Here is a 20,820-nt window from a genome sequence, read left to right as displayed (position 1 = left end):
ATTTGACTGACTGATCTTGAAGACGAAGACTTACATTCAAAGTATATTTAACCAGGCAAGTCAGTTAATGGCTTAGTACAACGTTTTCTTTTCCCATGTTAGATGCTCACACTCTGTTCCGTCAAAACTGGCCTTGTATAAATCAAAATGTCTCCCCAGCTTCATATCATAGTTTGAATTAAAGTAAATCAGAGCCAGCTTGCATTATAGTGGTGGATTTTGATGTCAGACAGTTACAACAAATGTTGACTTGAAAATAACATTTACATTCTGTTTCTGAGTGGAAACAGAGAAGGCTCATTTAAGGGTCATAAATCACAAAATATCAAACCCTTGAAACAATAAAACACTAGATATTTAATTGCCAAAGTTCGTTACAGAAATGTCAATAAGCAACACAAATGCACGATGCCGAACTTCACTTTCAAACGGAACACATCTCTAAACTTTACAATAATGTACCAAGCGTAGTTAAGTCAGTCAAAAATGTATTTCATTGAGTGTCAGTGACATATAACATGTGGAACGCTGGTTCTCACACACACACACCTAGTGGTCTGGATCGAGCATTTCAATGTATGTTGGTCAATACCGCCCCCTGCTGGTCTATGTAGAACAGTCTGCTCGGGGAGGGAGGATTGTTTACATGTGATCGAGTATGGTCACGTCTCAATACTCTAATGTGGCTTCCTCTCATGTAGGCATTTGCCACTTAACCGATTATCATGGGTTTTCAGATGACAGCATACCAATTAGAGAAGGAATAATACATTTTAAAAATCATACTTTTTGAAAGACTGTCCTGTAGAAGACTGTATGGTGGTACAGAACATGACCAAAATGCATTTTTAAATAAGAACAATATCCTATTCCTGAGTATTATTCATGGAGTTAACAGTTAAGTCAATAAGAGCCTTTTACCCCCACCAACACAAATTGCGCATTATTCATGTTGAAAAGTTTTATTTTTATGTAAAAATTACAGTAAATCAAGTTGATAGTAACTGTAAATACTAGGCTACTATAAGCAAGGGAAACCATATACATGCCTCAGAAGACAAAGAACTAGGTTCAATTTCTATTTTCAAGTTGCATGAAAATACATCAGTACTTCCCATATTTGTACAGTTGCCGTGGCAACTCACTTTAGATGCTGTATTACACTTCTCTAGAAGTTCATGTCGGAAGTTTAATAAAAAATTAAAAAGTAAACAATGTTGCTTGTTTAAAATCCTTCACTGTCATTTCAAACTGCAATTTTTGATTATGTACTGGGAGCCCTATACTGGTAAATTGAGACACAGAAAAAGCAAGAACAATTATGTATAGGAATGAATATACCATAAACGTCCCAATCACATACAATCTCCTCTTTTATAACAACATTGGGAAACACATTCTGCGATCAACCCTTTAAACCAGTATGAGAATCAATCATGTTGGTCTTTGGCTGAATAAAATAACGGGTAGTACACCGGTGATCTGATGAACCAAGTAGCTGTTACTCAATTCAACCATTAAGGTGATTAGAAAAAGCTTTTATTTCTCACAAAAACTATGATCCACTGTTACCAAGAAGATGTATCATGTATTTGTAGGAAAATTCAGGAAACCGTGAAGGCCCATGTTTTTATGCTTTTATCAGATATTGATCAATCACAAAAGTAGAGGGGAGGGGGGGGGGGGGAGGATCAAAATTACTATCATGGCTCCCTTTTTAGTCGTCGTCAAAGTTCTGTTGTAAAAGGAAGTTAGCGGCCAAGTTCTCGTTCTTCTCACAGGCAAAGTAGGCCTGAATAACAAGTCCTTCTGGGAATCCTAGGGCTTTTAGCTGAAGAGGAAACAGACAAAGTCAACATGGAAATTAAATCAACAAAGATCTTGAATACAGAAATGACAGGATTTGCATGACATGTTCAGATAGATATCTATGTAATAGAGTCATTCATATTCAGTTGAAAACAACACAGTCTGAAATCAACACTTGGCTTTTTGTTATTAGGTTTATTTGACATGGACAATGCAGATTAACTGACATTTCTGTAAATGTTCCAGATTTAGCTAACTAGCTCATTTTCAACTGTAGCCACTTATTAACAGCCATCATGACCTGTGAGATTCCTTCCTTACCCGCTCAATGGCCTCCTTCTCTTGAGGTGTGACCTGGATGTAGTTCATGCCACTTCCAGCCTCCCCACCAACCCCCACTCCACCACCACCTCCGCCTCCGCCACCCTGTCCCCCCTCCTGGGCTGGCTCGTTCAGCATCTGGATAAACTGCTCTTGGTGGCTGCTGATTTGCTGGGAGGGAAACAAACAAGACATGGTCGTGTTCATTAGGGCACACTGTAGCAAAACATTTCCAACGGAAAAGAACAGCCATTTCTTAGAGGGATACTTCGGGATTTTTACAATGAGGCCCTTATGTACTTTTAATAATAAAATAAAAGTAACCTTTATTTAACTACACAAGTCAGTTAAGAACAAATTCTTATTTACAATGACCGGCCTAGAGTCAGATGAACTTGTGGATATCATTTTTATGCATCTGTGTCCAGATTGAAGGAAGTTAGTTTCGCAAGGTAATGCTAACTAGCGCTAGTGCAATGACTGGAAGTCTATGGGTATCTAGCATGCTAGTAGATACCCATAGACCCTGGTCAAAAGTAGTGCACTGTAAAAGGGACTAGGGTGCAATTTGGGACACACTGTGTTTTAGACAGTCTCCCAGAGGGGGTCTGCTGCGATGCCTTGAGGCTCTGAACTCATCTCTTCACTATGCAGGCCTGAAGAGATGAAGGATACAGAGGGGAATTGATTTGGCATACAAAACTAGTCTATCTACTGCTCATTTCAACCAGTTCAACTACAAGATTGTGGAATAATAGTCTGGATCATCAATTCAGGAGTATATCGTAAATAGCAGTGCTTGTAAATAGCAGTGTGTGTGTTGTGTCTTTGGTGGCGGTAAGAGTGGCGCAGCAGGCTCCCGAGTGGCGCAGCGGTCTAAGGCACAATATCTCAGTGCTAGAGACGTCACTACAGACCCTGGTTCGATCCCAGGCTGTATCACAACCGGCCGTGATTGGGCGGCGCACAATTGGCCCAGCGTCGTCCGGCTTAGGGGAGGGTTTGGCCGGGGGGGATAGGCCGTCATTGTAAATAAGATTTTTTTCTTAACCGACTTGCCTAGTTAAAGGTTAAATAAACACAAAAATAAAATAAAAAGAGTAGTGTGCGAGTCATCCATACTTGCAGAAGCTGGGGATTCTCCCTCCCTATCTGCTGTAGTAAGGCAGGGAGCAGAGAGGGGTTCTGCTGGATGATCCGTCTCATCTGGAGAAACTGAGGCTGGTTAACCAGGAACCCCAGAGGATTGGCTGGATACACAGAGAGGGGAGAAGAGGTGTTTTGCTTCCACAATTCTACATTCCATGTCCACACAGGTCCTTGTACTATACTGAAAAATGTAAAATGCAACAACTTCAAATATTTTACTGAGTTACAGTTCACAAGGAAATCAGTCGATTTAAATAAATTCATTAGGTCCTAATCTATGGATTTCACATGGCTGGATCAGAAAACCATCATTTCCCTCATGCAGCGCAACACATCTCCTTTAGAGTTGATCAGGCTGTGGAATGTTGTCCCACTCCTCTTCAATGGCTGTGGAATGTTGTCCCACTCCTCTTCAATGGCTGTGGAATGTTGTCCCACTCCTCTTCAATGGCTGTGGAATGTTGTCCCACTCCTCTTCAATGGCTGTGTGAAGTTGTTGAACATTGGTGGAACTGAAACACGCTGTCGAACACGTCAATCCAGAGCATCACAAACATGTCGTCTGGCGAGAATGTACACCATGGGGAACTGGGACATTTTCAGCTTCCAGGAATTGTGTACAGATCAGATCCTTGTGACATGGGGCCGTGCATATCATAACCCGACCGCCACCACGGGGCACTGTTTGCAACGTTGACATCAGCAAACCGCTCACCCACACGACACTGTCTGCCATGTACAGTTGAAACCGAGATTAATTCGTGAAGAGCACACTTCTCCAGCATGCCAGTGGCGATCAAAGTTGAGTGTTTGCCCATTGAAGTCGCCTTACGACGCCAAACTGCAGTCAGCTCAAGACCCTGGTGTGGCCGACTAGCACGCAGATGAGCTTCCCTGATACGGTTTTTGACAGTTTGTGCAGAAATTCTTTGCTTTTGAAAACCCACAGTTTCATCAGCTGTCCGGGTGGCTGGTCTCAGACAATCCCACAGGTGAAGAAGCCAGATGTGGAGGTCCTGGGCTGGCGTGGTTACACGTGGTCTGTGGTTGTGAGGCTGGTTGGACGTACTGCCACATTCTAACATTGGAGGTGGCTTTTGGTAGAGAAATTAACATTAAATTCTCTGGCAATAGCTGTGGTGGACATACCTACAGTCAGTACGACAATTGCATGCTGCATCAACTTGACATCTGTTGCAATTGTGCTGTATGACAAAACATCACATTTTAGAGCAGCCTTATTGTCCCCAGTACAAGGTGCACCTGTGTAACGATCATGCTGTTTAATCAGCTTCTTGATAAGCCACACCTGTCAGGTGGATGGATTATCTTGGCAAAAGAGAAATGTTCACTAACAGGGATGTAAACAAATTTGTATACAACATTAGAGAGAAACAAACTGTGTGCATAGAATATTTATGGGATCTTTTATTTCAGCTTATTAAACCAACACCTGTTGGGTTTAACCTCCAGTATGACAAACCGCTTACGGCATGGAACAATCGATCCAGTGCAACATGGAGGTCATCTCAGAATCTAGCTGATGCTGAGAATAGTCAGTCAATATGTTACCAGTTTCTTATTATTTCAGAGAAAGGAGAATAAAATGCATCAAATGTTTTCTTAAGTGTCCACAGCATACATAAGTGTTGTTACCCAGTGTAAAGGCAGGCGCGCACACCCACACTCACCTCCTGTTGCAACGCTGGCGGGGGTCGTCATACTGCCTGTGTTGAGAGCTGGAGTTCCTCCACCCACAGAGGGCACCACTGGGTCAGCAGCCGCATGGCTCTCCTCCCCAGCTGGGATCCCCTGAAGAAGAACACACGAACGACAACGTTCGCTATCGCATTAGCGACCCAACGTGAGAACTGTCAGACTGTGGAGGAATCTAGCTTGCTTCATTCCAGCTCTAAGTAACATGTGGATGAAAACCATCATAAAATAGAAAACCTGATGTACTTGAAAAACAAGGGATATTTTGTTTGTGTTACTATGGAATAACCAGTCAATATCATGTGTGACTCATTTCAGGAAACTCGGCATATGGCGCACGACACTACTTCACAGGAGAGGTATTTGAACGTAAACATACATATATTTTTATTTTATCAAAATGCATTTTTTTTTCTTCCCAGAAATGCCTACTGGAACATGTGAACTTTCATGTGCCATAATAAACTTGTATGCCATCTGTAAATACTAATAAAATTGTTAAATTACGAGCCTAGTTGATTTAGCCACGGAAAAAGCCAAGAACCTTCCCGCTAGCCATGATTGGATGGGATAATGGATAAGATAATGGATGGGCTGGACATGCCGAGAGATGAGTTCGGATTGGTCTGCCATGCTTCTGTCAATAACATGAGCTGCTCAGTATGTGTAGATAATCCTTTCCACTGCAGCTTTTTTGAAAGATATCATGAATAACCACAAAAGTGTTGTTTCTGATGACAGTGATGGGGAAGAAATGGCAATCACAGAAGTTGAGTTTTGAAATCAGTAAAATCCCCGGTGGAAGATGAGTATGATAGCTAAGGAGATGGAGATAATTCTGGCGGTTTGATTGCAAATATGTGGAAGGAGTTGAAAAGAGAACACACAGAAGGCTGTTGTATAAAACACCTGTCTCCGGATTACATCTTCAAACTAAGGGCAACCACAGCATCGTGACAGAGGAAGAATCGTTCATTCATACGAGTAAGAGTCTAGATAGCTACATTTTCAGATATTATACATTTCGAATTTTGGCAGAAAGTCATTTTCATTGCAAGTTAAAGCATACAGTTAGCTAGCTTGCGTTGGCTGGCTGGCGTTACGTGTATGATCTGTGCAATAATATTATTTAACATTGAACCTAGTTAGTTAGCTTTAGCTACCTGCAGATTCAAGCTTGGTGGCTAGCTATGACTATCAGTTTTTATTGCTAGTAGTATGGGTTGGAATTATTGCCCCATTCAAAACAACTGGCAAGTCGGAAATCTCTGACTTCAGTGCGTTCAAGACAACTGGGAACTCTTGGGGGAGGGGGGGGAGAAAGAGGCGAATGGGAAGAATCATTTTAAAAGGTCATCCTAGAGCCCAGACTTTCCGACCTGAAGATCACTGCAGTCATGTTTTGACCTTGTAATTTTCCAAGTTCCCAGTGGTCTTGAAAGCACCATTGGGTTCATTGTTTAGCTAGCTAGCTACTTGTCTAAACAAAAAACTCCCAATTCTCTAGATGATTACATGACCCATCCAGTTAGCCAGGTGTGTCTGGGGGTTATTACAGCCATCTATTCTATTTAATGAAGATGTGTATATGTCTAGACAATAGTTACCCATCCACTAAGCTAGATGTGGATGGGGGTTGGTTATATCATTTCTTTCACATGACCCATGATCATTCACACTGAATAAAAAGACATGTCAGACTAGAGAAGTGTATGGTGTGATGTGGAGATACTTACTGTAAGCAGGTACTCGACAGCTGTCTGGGTTGTTAAAGCTGTGTGTGTGCTTACTGTAAGCAGGTACTCCACAGCTGTCTGGGTTGTTAAAGCTGTGTGTGCGCTTACTGTAAGCAGGTACTCCACAGCTGTCTGGGTTGTTAAAGCTGTGTGTGCGCTTACTGTAAGCAGGTACTCCACAGCTGTCTGGGTTGTTAAAGCTGTGTGTGCGCTTACTGTAAGCAGGTACTCCACAGCTCTGGGTTGTTGAAGCACTGTCTGGGTTGTTGAAGCTGTGTGTGTGTGTGTGTGTGTGTGTGTGTGTGTGTGTGTGTGTGTGTGTGTGTGTGTGTGTGTGTGTGTGTGTGTGTGTGTGCTTACTGTAAGCAGGTACTCCACAGCTCTGGGTTGTTGAAGCTGTGTGTGTGTGTGTGTGTGTGTGTGTGTGTGTGTTTACTGTAAGCAGGTACTCCACAGCTCTGTCTGGGTTGTTGAAGCTGGCTCTGAGCGCTGCCACTACCTGCTCCCTCTCGTAGCCCATCAGCATCATCTCTGTCACCATGTTCTCATACGATTGGCCTGTCACTGAGGAGCAGGAAGAACAACCAACCAACCAGACAGCATTTAGATCTGAGAGATTCTGAAAGCTTCAGATGACATCATTCACTAGGATGAACATAGCCTAATAAAAACAGATTGCGAGGCAGAGCTATGCCTTTCACTTCTTTATCTATATTTATACAGGGAAGACTACCAAGACACATGAGAATATACCCATCTATTACAGGACGAGGTAAAGGATAATCAATCATATATACACTCAATTATGTTAACTTATATCAGGAAGACCATTTACCCAGAGCAGATGTTGCCTCCTCAAACATGTTCACATTTGTCAATAGACCAGAGGAACTGAAAGAGAAGGAGCGTGACACTGATGAGTACTGTTCTGTAGTATATCACATGGTCTGCCCTGTACTAAAATACAACCACAAAGAGATGCATTCATCGTTCTATAAGCTCAGACACTAGCAACATGTCAACTAGTCTACTGGCCTCGTCTTAGGAGAGAACACACCGCACGTCCATCTGCCGTTCGTTCAGTGTGTTTTAGGGACCACCCACCGGTGGGCGACTGCCAACATTTTTTCACATGATTCTACATGTAGAATCGGTTTGCAAATGACGGCTGGCACTCTGTTCCGAGGTGCTAAATAGTCTCAGCCGGCGTGTATGTGCCTTTGCATGAGGCTACCGTTGAAATGGGCCGGTAAAAACAGCTTCCTATTAATGGCTGCCAGCTGGGCTGTGGTCTTCAGGCCGAGGTAACATTGACAGCATCCCAAATGGCACCTTACTCCCTATGTAGTGCACTAAATAAAAGAAAGAGTAGTGCACTATATAGGCAACAGGGCTCTGGTCAAAGGTAGTGAACAATATAGAGAATAAGATGTCATTTGTGACACAGCAGTGACTGCCAAACCATATCTACCTGGTGGGGGTTGATGCTGGGGCTGAAGTGCTGCAGGGCCTCTCCTCGGCTGGTTTGGACGCCTCTGGTGGGTTATCTGAGCCTGGCGAGGCAGCAGTGGGTACTGTGGGGGCTGTAGTGCTGGAGGAGGTGGTGGCGGCAGAACCGGAAGGCTGGGCAGCTGCCGGGGCTGCTTTAGGCTACAGAGAGAAAGGGGACACCCACAGCGCTCGGTTTTTGTTGCTTTCCAAGGCATTTTTTAAAGAACACTTATGCCTATAAGTGATACAGTAACAATGATTTAACCAATATGGATTGTGTCGTGTAAATAGCCTGTGATCTGCTTTAGGCTACAGACATGGACACATTGGGAATTACTGTGAAGCGGTATTCATTTTAGGTCACTTTCACTTTGTGAGGTAGCAATAGTTATTTTTATACTAAGCAAAAACACAGCAAGAAAACAAGCTTGCTAGCCTCGTAGGCTACTCATCTTGCTAAGTTAGATTTTTCCATCAATATAGAATCAGTTCCAAGACTCAAAGTAAAGCAAATAAACAGCAATCTTTACCATTCAATCTCTCAAGGACAGTACCTGCTGCCAATTGTCAGACACTCAAACTGTGCAGAAGTGACATATTGTAGCTCAGTGTGGTAGAATATTCAATCATTGCATGAACTGTTGCTGCACCTGTATGCATGGGAAGGGGAGCTGTAACAACTGACTCCAATCGACTGCACAGTGGGATGCAATCTGCCTTGCATATTGCAGTGTGATGTGTGTGTGTCACCTAATTTTGGCACTTATTTTTTAGATTTAGTCATTGACTAAAATATCATTAAGTCTTATTCAAAATGACAAAAAGAATTTAGTCTAGTGGGAAGAAAAAATATATGCGAACCCTTTGGAAATGCCTGGATTTTTGCATAAATTGGTCATAAGATTTCATCTGATCATCTAGGTCACAAGAATAGACAGTCTGCTTAAACTAATAAACAATTATACGTTTCCATGTCTTTACTGAACACACCGTGTAAACATTCACAGTGCAGGGTGGGAAAAGTATGTAAACCCTTGGATTTAATAACTGGCTGACCCTCCTATGGCAGCAATAACCTCAACCAAACGTTTTGTAGTTGCTGATCAGACCTGCACAACGGTCAGGAGGAATTTTGGACCATTCCTCTTTACAAAACTGTTTCAGTTCAGCAATATTCTTGGGATGTCTGTTGTGAACTGCTCTCGAGATCATGCCACAGCATCTCAAATCAGGTTGAGGTCAGGACTCTGACTGGGCCACTCCAGGTGTATTTTCTTCTGTTGAAGCCATTCTGTTGATTTACTTCTGCGTTTTGGGTCGTTGTCCTGTTGCATCACTCGACTTCTGTTCAGCTTCAATTGGTGGACAGAGTCTTACATTCTCCTGCAAAATGCCTTGATCGACAGAAAAATACATTTTTAAGTTTATGATAGCAAGCTGTCCAGGCCCTGAGGCAACCCCCAACCACAACGTCCCTTAACCATACTTTACAGTTGGGATGAGGTTGATGTTGTTGTGCTGTGCCTTTTTTTCTCTCCACACAGTGTTGTGTTCCTTCCAAACAACTCAACTGTAGTTTCATCTGTCCACAGAATATTTTGGAACATCCAGGTGCACTTTTACAAACTTTAGATGCGCAGGAATGTTTTTTTTCCAGACAGTACTGGCTTCTTTCGTGATGCCCTCCCATGAACACCATTCTTGTTTAGTGTTTTACGTATCGTAGACTCGTCAACAGAGATGTTAGCGTGTTCCAGAGATTTCTGTAAGTCTTTAGCTGACACTCCAGGATTCTAGGACTGCTCTTGCAGTCATCTTTGCAGGACGGCCACTCCTAGGGAGAGTAGTAACAGCGCTGAACTTTCTACAATTATAAACAATTTGTCTTACTGTGGACCGATGAACAGCAAGGCTTTTAGAGATACTTTTGTAACCCTTTCCAGATTTATGCAAGTCAACAATTCTTAATCTTAGGTCTTCTGAGATCTTTTGTTCGAGGCATGGCTCACATCAGGCAATGCTTCTTGTGTTTTTTATAGGGCAAGGCAGCTCTAACCAACATCTCATCTCAATAATTGTTCTCCAGGTTAGCTGACCCTAGGGGTTCACATACGTTTTCCAACCTACACTGTGAATGTTTAAATGTATTTTTTTTGTCTATATTGAATACAATAATTTGTGCGTTCGTTTAAGCACACCATGTTTGTCTATTGTTGTGACTTAGATGAAGTTCAGATCAAATTTTATGACCAATTTATGCAGAAATCCAGGTAATTCCAAAGGGTTCACATACTTTTTCTTGTCACTATAGTTGTCAAAATTACAAAAACACTGGGCCATTTTAATCAACTAAATGACCTATCATTTGTATTGTATCATTAACCTATCGTAAACAAATCAGTGTTTCCCCTATATTAATCTAGTAGCGGTGGGCCACCGTTGCTAAATCGTGGCTACCACTCCAAAAAAATACATTTAAAATACTTTAAGTGTAAATTTAAACTAATAATATGACAGTCGGGAGAATGTCAAATGTCATGGCATCCCCATTGATTTTGTTATGTTTGAGTCACTCTGCATAAGAACCCGACAAACCATGGCAAAGTGTAGAAATGCAGGAAATGTGCTTTAAAACTAGAATTGGCTCCGCACCATGCCAAAATGTGTAGGATTGCAGGAAATGAATAAATAGCCAACAAAATAGCTACAGGGACTGAGTTGACCATTGTATTTAATATTATACTGCCTCCACACACAGTCTTTCTTGTGCTCTTCTATTTATCATGAGTTTTAGTTCCACCTTGCTATTTTTAGTATTACATTCATAACTGCATTGTTGTGTTTAGAGCTGGCAAGAAAGGCATTTCACTGACAAGAGTCTCTCTCTCGACACGTCTTCAAAGTATTTGCAAAGTAGTATGGGTTGCACCTCAGTCACATTGTCATCGTTATCAACGGTCCAACGTTATTTACTCAATAAATTGTTTGCTATGCATTCGTTTCTGTGCCACAAATGTTTGCATGCAGGCTACAGGGCCACGTTCAGTTGCAAAAACAGAGCTGACGTTATTCCTTATTCAACATGTCAGACAGCCAAGTTTGTTCTACATAGCTGAAAGTTACCAAAAGTTCCACCCTGCTGAACGCACCCCAGGTTGTTAGCAATAGCTAGCTAATGAGATAACATGACTGAACAAGGCGTAGCCTAAAACAAATGGCTAACAATCCGGGCCGCAAATAGCCTGGTTTTAGAACGGCCCGCAATATACTTTATGAATGGAAAATGCGGCCTGCCAATGTAGCGGAGGTATTATGGGTCATACGTTTTGAACAGTAATGGCTAGAATCAAGCCGCTTTCTCTTTAGAAAAGAGGTAGACTTAGCTAGTACATTGGCTACAGAACCTGGCTAAGAAACGAAGTGAGGAAAAGTGTGAGGGATGCAGTGAGGAAAGTGTGAGGGATGCAGTGAGGAAAGTGTGAGGGATGCAGTGAGGAAAGTGAGGGTTGCGCGAGACTAAAAATGTAAATACTTTTCTATACTCAAGGGAGGGAAAAACAGATAGTACCTTCAGAATGAATTCACACCTCTCGACTTTCTCCACATTTTGTTGTGTTAAAGACAATTTAAAAATGAGTTCAACATGGACCCCCCCCCCTCCCACTGGCCTGCACACAATACCCCATAATGTCAAAGTGGAATTATGTTTAGAAATGAAACGCTGAAATGTTGAGTCAATAAGTATTCAACCCCTTTGTTATGGCAACCCTACAGTTCAGGAGTAAAAATGTGTTTAACAAGTCACCTAATAAGTTGCATGGGCTCACTGTGTGCAATAAGTGTCTACCTCATCTCTGCAGCCCACACATACAGATAATTGTAAGGTCCCTCAGCCGAGCAGTGAATTACAAACAAAGACCAAGGAGGTTTTCTAATGCCTCGCAAAGGGCACTTATTGGTAGATGGGGCGAGATTTTTTTTTTTTTTAAGCAGACATCGAATAGCCGTTTGAGCATGGGGAAGATACACCATCCAAAGTGTAGTATCTATACACCCAGTCACTACAAAGAGACAGGTGTCCTTCCTAACTATGTTGCCGGAGAGGAAGGAAACCATTACGGGATTTCAACATGAGGCCAATTTGACTTCAAATCGAAATGCATTTGTCACATGCGCTGGATACGACAGGTGTACACTGTAATGGAATACTTACTTACAGCCCTTAAGAAGCCTTTTGGACCTATATTGGTACTCCGGTACCGCTTGCCGTGCGGTAGCAGAGAGAACAGTCTGACTAGGGTGGCTGGAGTCTGACAATTTTTAGGGCCTTCCTCTGACACCGCCTGGTATAGAGGTCCTGGATGGCAGGAAGCTTGGCCCCAGTGATGTACTGCGCCGTACGCACTACCCTCTGTAGTGCCTTGTGGTCGGAGGCAGAGCAGTTGCCATACCAGGCAGTGATGCAACCAGTCAGGATGCTCTCAATGGTGCAGCTGTAGAACTTTGCGTATCTGAGCACCCATGCCAAATCTTTTCAGTCACCTGGGAGGGAATAGGATTTGTCGTGCCCTCTCCACAGCTGTCTTGGTGTGTTTGGATCATGATAGTTTGTTGGTGATGTGGACACCAAGGAACTTGAAGCTCTCAACCTGCTCCACTACAGCCCCGGCAATGAGAATGAAGGCATGCTTGGTACCCCTTTTCCTGCAGTCCACAATCATCTCTTTTGCCTTCATCACTTTGAGGGAGAGGTTGTGGTCCTGGCACCACGCGGCTAGATCTCGGACTTCCTCCCTATTGGCTTTCTCCTCGTTGTCGGTGATCAGGCCTACCAGTGTTGTGTCGTCGGCAAACTTGGTGCCTGGCCATGCAGTCAAGACTGAACAGGGAGTACAGGAGGGGACTGAGCACGCACCCCTGAGGAGGACCTGTGTTGAGGATCAGCGTGGCGGATGTGTTGTTACCTACCCTTACCACCTGGGGGCGGCACGCCAGGAAGTCCTGGATCCAGTTGCAGAGGGAGGTGTTTACTCCCAGGGTCCTTAGCTTAGTGATGAGCTTTGAGGGCACTATGGTGTTGAACGCTGAGCTGTAGTCAATGAATAGCATTCTCACATAGGTCTTCCTTTTGTCCGGGTGGGAAAGTGCAGTGTGGAGTGCAATAGAGATTGCATCATCTGTGGATCTGTTTGGGCAGTATGCAAATTGGAGTGGATCTAGGGTTTCTGGGATAATGGTGTTGATGGTGTTGATGTGAGCCATGACCAGCGTATCAAAGCACTTCATGGCTACAGATGTGAGTGCTACGGGTCGGTAGTCATTTAGACAGGTTACCTTAGTGTTCTTGGGCACAGGGATTATCAGACCTGCCAACCCTGTCCAATTTTTTAGAGTACCAGATACGTGCAGCAAATTGTAGATTCAACTCGCTCGCGTAGCACGTGCCGAATTGGGGTTCTTTCCCCCCGCATGCTCGTGCTGTTTGTGAGTCTGAACGCTTTTAAAACACGGTTCCTAATGAACACTAAAAGCAAAATCATTTTTGAATACATAAAAACAAATGATCGCGTTGACGCAGACCGCAAACTGGCTAGACAGAGCTTAAGTAGGCTACCGCAAAGGGAATCTGAACGCTGTTCAGTAGGCTACCGCAAAGGGAATCTGACCGCTGTTCAGTAGGCTACCGCAAAGGGAATCTGACCGCTGTTCAGTAGGCTACCGCAAAGGGAATCTGAATGCTGTTCGCTAGAAGAGTCCGGTGTTTCAGCCGATGTAAAAAGGTGCCTATTGGATTTGTATTTCTTTGCAGCGCATACATAACTACAGATTTTCGAAATTGATAAAAATCTCAAATCTAGTGCAAAGGCCTTTTAGAAGCATTGCCTCTATAGTTAATACCGGACACTCATTCATTAACTGCTCAGTCTTCTAAACTCCCGACTCCATTTAATGCCAAGATGTTAACATTTATTTTTGATTATACTTTTGTAATGCTTTTTGTGACGTGGATCATAATTAGTTACAATATATCAGGTTGCGTGATCCTCGTAATGTTACGTGGAAAATACAACTAATGGGATGCAGAATTAAATGTATATCACACTCGCACAAATGCAACCAGTTATTTTCCGTATTTGCATTTAATTTCTTTCACTAGCGAGTGAACTGCTGGCACGGAGTCGAAAAGGGATTTGTCCATGTGTTTACGTACAGCTGACAGTCGGGCAAACTCAGCATCACAACAAACAGGAGGGGCAAACACGGGGTAGCTACGTCGAATAATGATGTATTAATCTCCATGTCTGTTGACACAAACTCCGTACATGTCGGTATGTTGCAGCTCGAGAATCGGGATGTTAGATTTACTCTGTGAACATATTTTTTATTCAAATGTAAAATAAATAACATTTCTGCGTACTATTAAAATCAGATCTCGTACCTGCGTTCATGGACAGAGAAGAGCGTAGTTGGTACGCAAAATGCGTGCATGTTGGCAGGTCTGGACTATAGTGGCCTGCTTGAAACATGTTGGTATTACAGACTCAATCAGGGGAAGGTTGAAAATGTCAGTGAAGACACTTGCCAGTTGGTCAGCGCATGCTCGGTGTACACGTCCTGGTAATCCGGTCTGGCCCTGCAGCCTTGTGAATGTTTACCTGTTTAAAGGCCATACTCACATTGGCTACTGAGAGCGTGATCACAGTCGTCCAGAACAGCAGATGCTCTCATGCATGCTTCAGTGCTGCTTGCCTCGAAGCGAGCATAAAAAGCATTTAGCTCATCTGGTAGGCTCGTGACACTGGACAGCGGTTTGCTAGCCCTGCCACATCTGACGCGCATCGGAGCCGGTGTAGTACAATTCAATCTTAGTCCTGTATTGATGCTTTGCCTGTTTGATGGTTCGTCGGAGGGCATAGTGGGATTTCTTAAGCGTCCAGATTAGAGTCCCGCTCCTTGAAAGTGGCAGCTCTAACCTTTTGCTCAGTGCGGATGTTGCCTGTAATCCAAGGCTTCTGGTTGGGGTATGTACGTACAGTCACTGTGGGGACGATGTCATCGATGCATTTATTGATGAAGCCAGTGGCTGATGTGGTTTACTCCTCAATGCAATCGGAAGAATCCCGAAACATATTCCAGTCTGTGCTAACAAAACCGTCCTATAGTTTAGCATCTGCGTCATCTGACGACTTCTTTACTGAGCGAGTCACTGGTGCTTCCTGCTATATATTTTTCTTGTAAGTGTGAATCTGGAGGATAGAATTACTGTCAGATTTGCCAAATGGAGGGCGAGGGAGAGCTTTGTACGCGTCTCCTCTGATTGAACATTTAACATGCTAGTAGAAATTAGGAAAAACAGATTTAAGTTTCCCTGCATTAAAGTCCCCGGCCAAATCACATCTTCAAATCAAATGTTATTTGTCACATGCTCCAAATACAACAGGTGTAGACCTTACAGTGAAATGCGTACTTACAAGCCCTTAACCAACAATGCAGTTCAAGAAATAGAGTTAAGAAAATATTTACTAAATAAACTAAAGTAAAAAGAATGTCATCAAAAGTAACAAAGTAAAATAACAACGAGGCTATATACAGGGGGTACCAGTAGCGAGTCAATGTGCAGGGGTACAGGTGAGTCGAGGTAATTTGTACATGTAGGTAGGGTAAAGTGACTATGCATAGATAATAAATAGTGACTAACAGCAGTGTAAAAACAAAGGGGGGTGTGCCAATGTAAATAGTCCAGGTGGCCATTTGATTAATTGTTCAGCAATCTTATGGCTTGGGGGTAGAAGCTGTTAAGGATCCTTTTGCACCTAGACTAGGCGCTCCGGTACCGCTTGCCGAGCGGTAGCAGAGAGAACAGTCTAAGACTGGAGTCTGACAATGTTTTGGGCCTTCCTCTGACACCACCTAGTATACAGGTCCTGGATGGCAGGAAGCTTGGCCCCAGTGATGTACTGGTACGTACTACCCTCTGTAACTTTAAAACAGTAACAGCGTTTAATGGCTGTGATAGGCAAAAACAACATTGTAGTTACTCCACAATATTAACCTAATTGACAGAGGGAAAAGGAGGGAGCATGTACTTTATAAAAACTATTCAAATGATGCATCCTGTTTGCAACAAAGCACTAAAGTAATACTGCAAAAAATGTGGCAAGGCAATTAACCTTTTGTCGTGAATACAAAGTTATGTTTGGGGCAAATGCAATACAACATATTACAGAGGATCACTCCATATTTTTAAGCACAGTGGTGCCTGCATCATGTTATGGGTATGCTTGCAATCATTAAGGACTGGGAAGTTTTTCAATATATATTTTTTTAACTTAATGGCGCTAAGGACAGGCAAAATGCTAGAGGAAAATCTGGATCAGTCTGCTTTCTACCAAACACTAGGAGATGAATTCCCCTTTCAGCAGGACAATAACCTAAAACACAAGGCCAAATCTACACTGGAGTTGCTTACCAGGAAGAAAATAAAAGTTCCTGAGTGGCCGAGTTACAGTTTGACTTAAATCCGCTTAAAAATCTATGACAAGAACTGATGTAGGCTAGGCTGTGTGTGACGGGTGTGGCGTGTCCTTCCCAATGCTGAACAGAACTGAGCATCTGTGCTGCTAATATTAATTGTGCTCGTCACTGAAAAGCGCTCAATCTCTCCAAAAACTATTGTTCAGTCCACTTAGTGAGATTTTAGTCACAGGGATAATAGTCTCGTTTCAGTCAACTGAAATTAAAATTAATTTGTTTAGTAATTTTTTTCTGGGTCTATTTAGTCAGTTATAATCTCGTTAATTGCCACTGAAAAGAAATTGGTGTTCGATTAATACTTGTCACAATTTTTGTTGACTAAATTAACACCGGTGTGACAGGCCTAGGAAATCTACATCATACACACAGACACGTACGTCCAATGACATGGAAAGTTAATTAAGTCCATCTGCCATTATCAGTGGGTTGCCACAGTATGTGTGTTATGGTCTGGTGTGTGTGTTATGGTCTGGTGTGTGTGTTATGGTCTGGTGTGTGTGTTATGGTCTGGTGTGTGTGTGTGAGTGAAAATTGTTTTACGATGCAAAAACAGTTCTGTGCCATCTACTCTTAAATTCTCCACCACAACACAATAAAGGCCAGATCTCAACCCCTCTAATACCTTACCTTTGCCACCATGACAACCACAAAGTTCTTCTCATCAATCTTATAGTCCTTGATAGCAGTGTCATCATTTAGGATTTTCCCTGCAAGAAACAAACATGAAGATAGTCAGTTATCAGCCAACAATGCTTCAAGAACCCTGACATTCTATGCCAATGAAATTCACAGAAGCCTATCCCTGGGGAGAACCCTGCTATCCTGTCACCTATAAGTTTCTACACCTGCTTCTACACCTGCATTGCTTGCTGTTTGGGGTTTTAGGCTGGGTTTCTGTACAGCACTTCGAGATATTAGCTGATGTACGAAGGGCTATATAAAATAAACTTGATTTGATAAGTTAAGTCATAGTGGTGAAGAAACATTAATGATGCACGATGCTGAAATCGCTCCACCATTTCCTAGTTACTAAAATTCTAATAGTTGGCCTAAATTCAGTTTATTTACAAAACAAGCAACTATAGTGTAGATGATCATTACACAATCTAAACCGCTGTGAAATATTTTCCATAACCAAAAATATTGTATTTGAAGCTGGTGTAGAAAACCGAAAGTAAAATACAAAAACTAAACTTAAGACCAGGAAGCATATAAATAGTGTACATAGAACAGCTCTACCACAGACTACTTCAATAAGAATGACAGATCTATAACTTACATCTCCATGTGAATTTGTTCAAGTCTCCCAAAAAGTCACATATTGCACCTTTAAAATGTCACATACACGGATTGAACACTATTGCTGCATTCCCATAACATAGTTATACTGATTAAAAATGCAACAATTTCAATGATTTTACTGAGATAGTTCATAAGGAAATCAGTCAATTGAAATAAATAAATGAAGCCCTAAACTATGGAATTCACATGACTGGGCAGGGGCACAGCCATGGGTGGGCCAGGTAGCGCATAGGCTAACCTACTGGCGATCCAGGCCTAGCCAATCAAAATGAGTTTTTCCTGCACAAAGGGTTTTATTACAGAAACAAATCTGTCTGGGTGGTTTGTCTCAGGTGAAGCTGGGTGTGGAGGCCCTGGGCTGTTGTGGTTACACGTGGTCTGCAGTTGAGGCTGGTTTGACGTACTGCCTAATTCTCCAAAATGACATTGGAGGCGGCTTATGGTAGAGAAATTAACATCTCTGGCAACAGGTCTGGTGGACATTCCTGCAGTCAGCATGCCAATTGCACACTCCCTCAAAACTTGAGACGTGTGTGGCATTGTGTTGTGTAACAACTGCACATTTTAGAGTGGCCTTTTATTGTCCCCGGCACAAGGTGCACCTGTGTAGTGATCATGCTGTTTAACCAGCTTCTTATACACACTGTCTCGTGGATAGATTATCTTGGCAAAGTAGAAATGATCACTAACAGGGATGTGCACAACATTTCTGATAAATAAGCTTTTTGTGCAAATGGAACATTTCTGGGATATTTTGTTTCAGCTCATGAATCATGGGACTAACACTTTACACGTTGTGTTTATATTTTTGTTCAGTATACATGAAAACATTGAGATGATCATCTGTGTACTGACATACTTATGCAGCTCTCTTATCAGTGCGCCACAAGGCAAGCCAACAGAGACATGTAATTATATTATGACAGGACAACGATTTATTATGCATTCTTTATCCAAGTCCTTATACTGCCAGACGAAATGTAGAGTAGTGTAATAAAATACAAACTGTACCTGCATATATCAATTTCTGCCCTGCAACCGGAAAACCATCGTTTCCCTTCTCATTCTCAATTCTTTCCTTTAAGGTTTTTACCTGTAAAGAAAAAGAGAAGTAGACAAAGTATAAAGGGATCGAAGTCCATTGTGAGAAATATGTTGTCAAACCTAGAGCTGTCGTTAGATAGCTAGCTATATGGATCAATGATCTGAATCATTAATTAGCCAAATAGCTAACAAACTATTCAACTGCTTCATAATTATCTAGCTACCTAACTAAGTGTGACTAACGTTAACAAATTAACGTTAGCTAGCTATAATAGATAGCTAATGTTACTTAACAGTAGTTAGCTAGCGAACATTTGCTAGCTAACTAGCTATAACAAACCCAAAAGTTGCCATTTTGAATAAATATCTATTGTAAACATAAATTACAACTATGCATGAAAAAGGTGATTTAATTAGACAACGATTGATAAAGTTGAGCTAATTAGGTAGCTAACGATACTAGCTAAAGCTAGCATAAATCAGCCAACCTTAGTTACTATTTCCTCAAGTTTCAGATTTGTTTTGCATCATAAAATCGCAATAAGTGTATATGAAGCAACTTACTACTTTATGTTATGATTACTAATTCGGGACTTGAACATGTTTAAATTGCTTCGCTACCTACAGTAGTTATCTAGCTATCCATGTCAAACTAGCTAGAATGTGTGCTAGCTAACGTTAGCCAACGGTAATTTAGCCGAAGCCATCCGCCCCCTTCAACAAATGCATGGTGGTTTCAACTCACCGTCTCCTCTTCGTCTATGTCGATTTTAAATGTCTGCTGCTGGAGGGTTTTCAAAGTAATCTGCATTTTCGCGATGAGCAATTTAGCTTAGGTTTCTTTACTTATTTCACCACGTACTCTTTCCGAGGGTGTAGGTAGATTCGTTACTATTCCCGCTAGCTCATCACAACCTGTCCGGCGCCATTACGCTTTTGGCTTTTCAGTGCATAAACAAACCTGACTTTGCACAAAAAGACGAGTAGGCATGTGCAACTGGTGACGCGAGTGCGACATTGCAAGAAACATGGGAAATTGAGTATTCATTTGAATTAATCCGTCCATTCATACATGCATTCATTGGTAGCAGCGCATCACAGATAAGTTAAAAAAAAAAAAAAAATGTTTTGAGTGCATCATCATCAACACCAGCATCATCGGCGCATCCATGATCATTCCCGGTCGAGGGAATACTTTTTTGTTTCTTCGCGACTTTGATTTTAAGCTAAATGAACGCACTCGGGTTTAATTTTCTCTCAAATTAAATAGTTACTCACTCACTAGCTTTTAGGCAGGTGTGTGTATTTAACAACATTAGCGTCAGCAACAATAGTGGAATCGGCGGTTCGCCTTCAAAATAAGTCACCCATTGAAACATGCAAAAGGATAAACGTTGTGAAAACATGCCACAATTGGACTAGATAATGATAAAAAAGGTTGGAATGTTGTTATATAAATTTAACAAAAAACAATTATTAATGATTTTGACCCCCAAAAAGTACAAATCTGTTGAAAATGCAATGTGGATGCATTTAAATTCAGAATTGCATTGGGCGCATGCTTATACGCATTGTACAGCCTAGCCTATGGATTGAGCATCCATGAAATGGGCTATAAGCCTACACAGTGACACCAACAGAACACAACAATACGGAATATGCATTTAGATCTTCTTGTAATTGAATGACTGTTTCATTTGCAAATTTGAGCAGATGG

At 42.0% G+C, this 20,820-nt stretch overlaps 1 protein-coding gene across 2 annotated transcripts; it reads right to left on the bottom strand.

The window, feature by feature from the left end:
- Positions 1-943: 943 nt before the first annotated feature.
- Positions 944-20,203, bottom strand: LOC139538473 (UV excision repair protein RAD23 homolog B-like). Of its 2 annotated transcripts, none has more exons than XM_071340556.1 (10): positions 19,849-20,203; positions 19,071-19,152; positions 17,385-17,464; positions 8,203-8,381; positions 7,567-7,622; positions 7,168-7,295; positions 4,971-5,091; positions 3,253-3,380; positions 2,131-2,301; positions 944-1,831 (listed from the first exon to the last, which is right to left on the bottom strand). In XM_071340556.1, the coding sequence occupies exons 1-10, from the start codon at positions 19,912-19,914 to the stop codon at positions 1,718-1,720; spliced, it is 1,125 nt and encodes a 374-aa protein (XP_071196657.1). In that variant the 5' UTR covers positions 19,915-20,203; the 3' UTR covers positions 944-1,717. The 2 variants fall into 2 exon arrangements, with proteins under 2 accessions (XP_071196657.1, XP_071196665.1); XM_071340564.1 differs by having other exon boundaries at positions 7,231-7,295.
- Positions 20,204-20,820: the final 617 nt, after the last annotated feature.

Source organism: Salvelinus alpinus, chromosome 1, assembly GCF_045679555.1.
Source record: "Salvelinus alpinus chromosome 1, SLU_Salpinus.1, whole genome shotgun sequence".
In the NCBI taxonomy this organism is placed as follows: domain Eukaryota; kingdom Metazoa; phylum Chordata; class Actinopteri; order Salmoniformes; family Salmonidae; genus Salvelinus; species Salvelinus alpinus.
The sequence above is the reverse complement of the archived record's forward strand: the minus strand, read 5'-3'. Positions and strand labels throughout refer to the sequence as shown.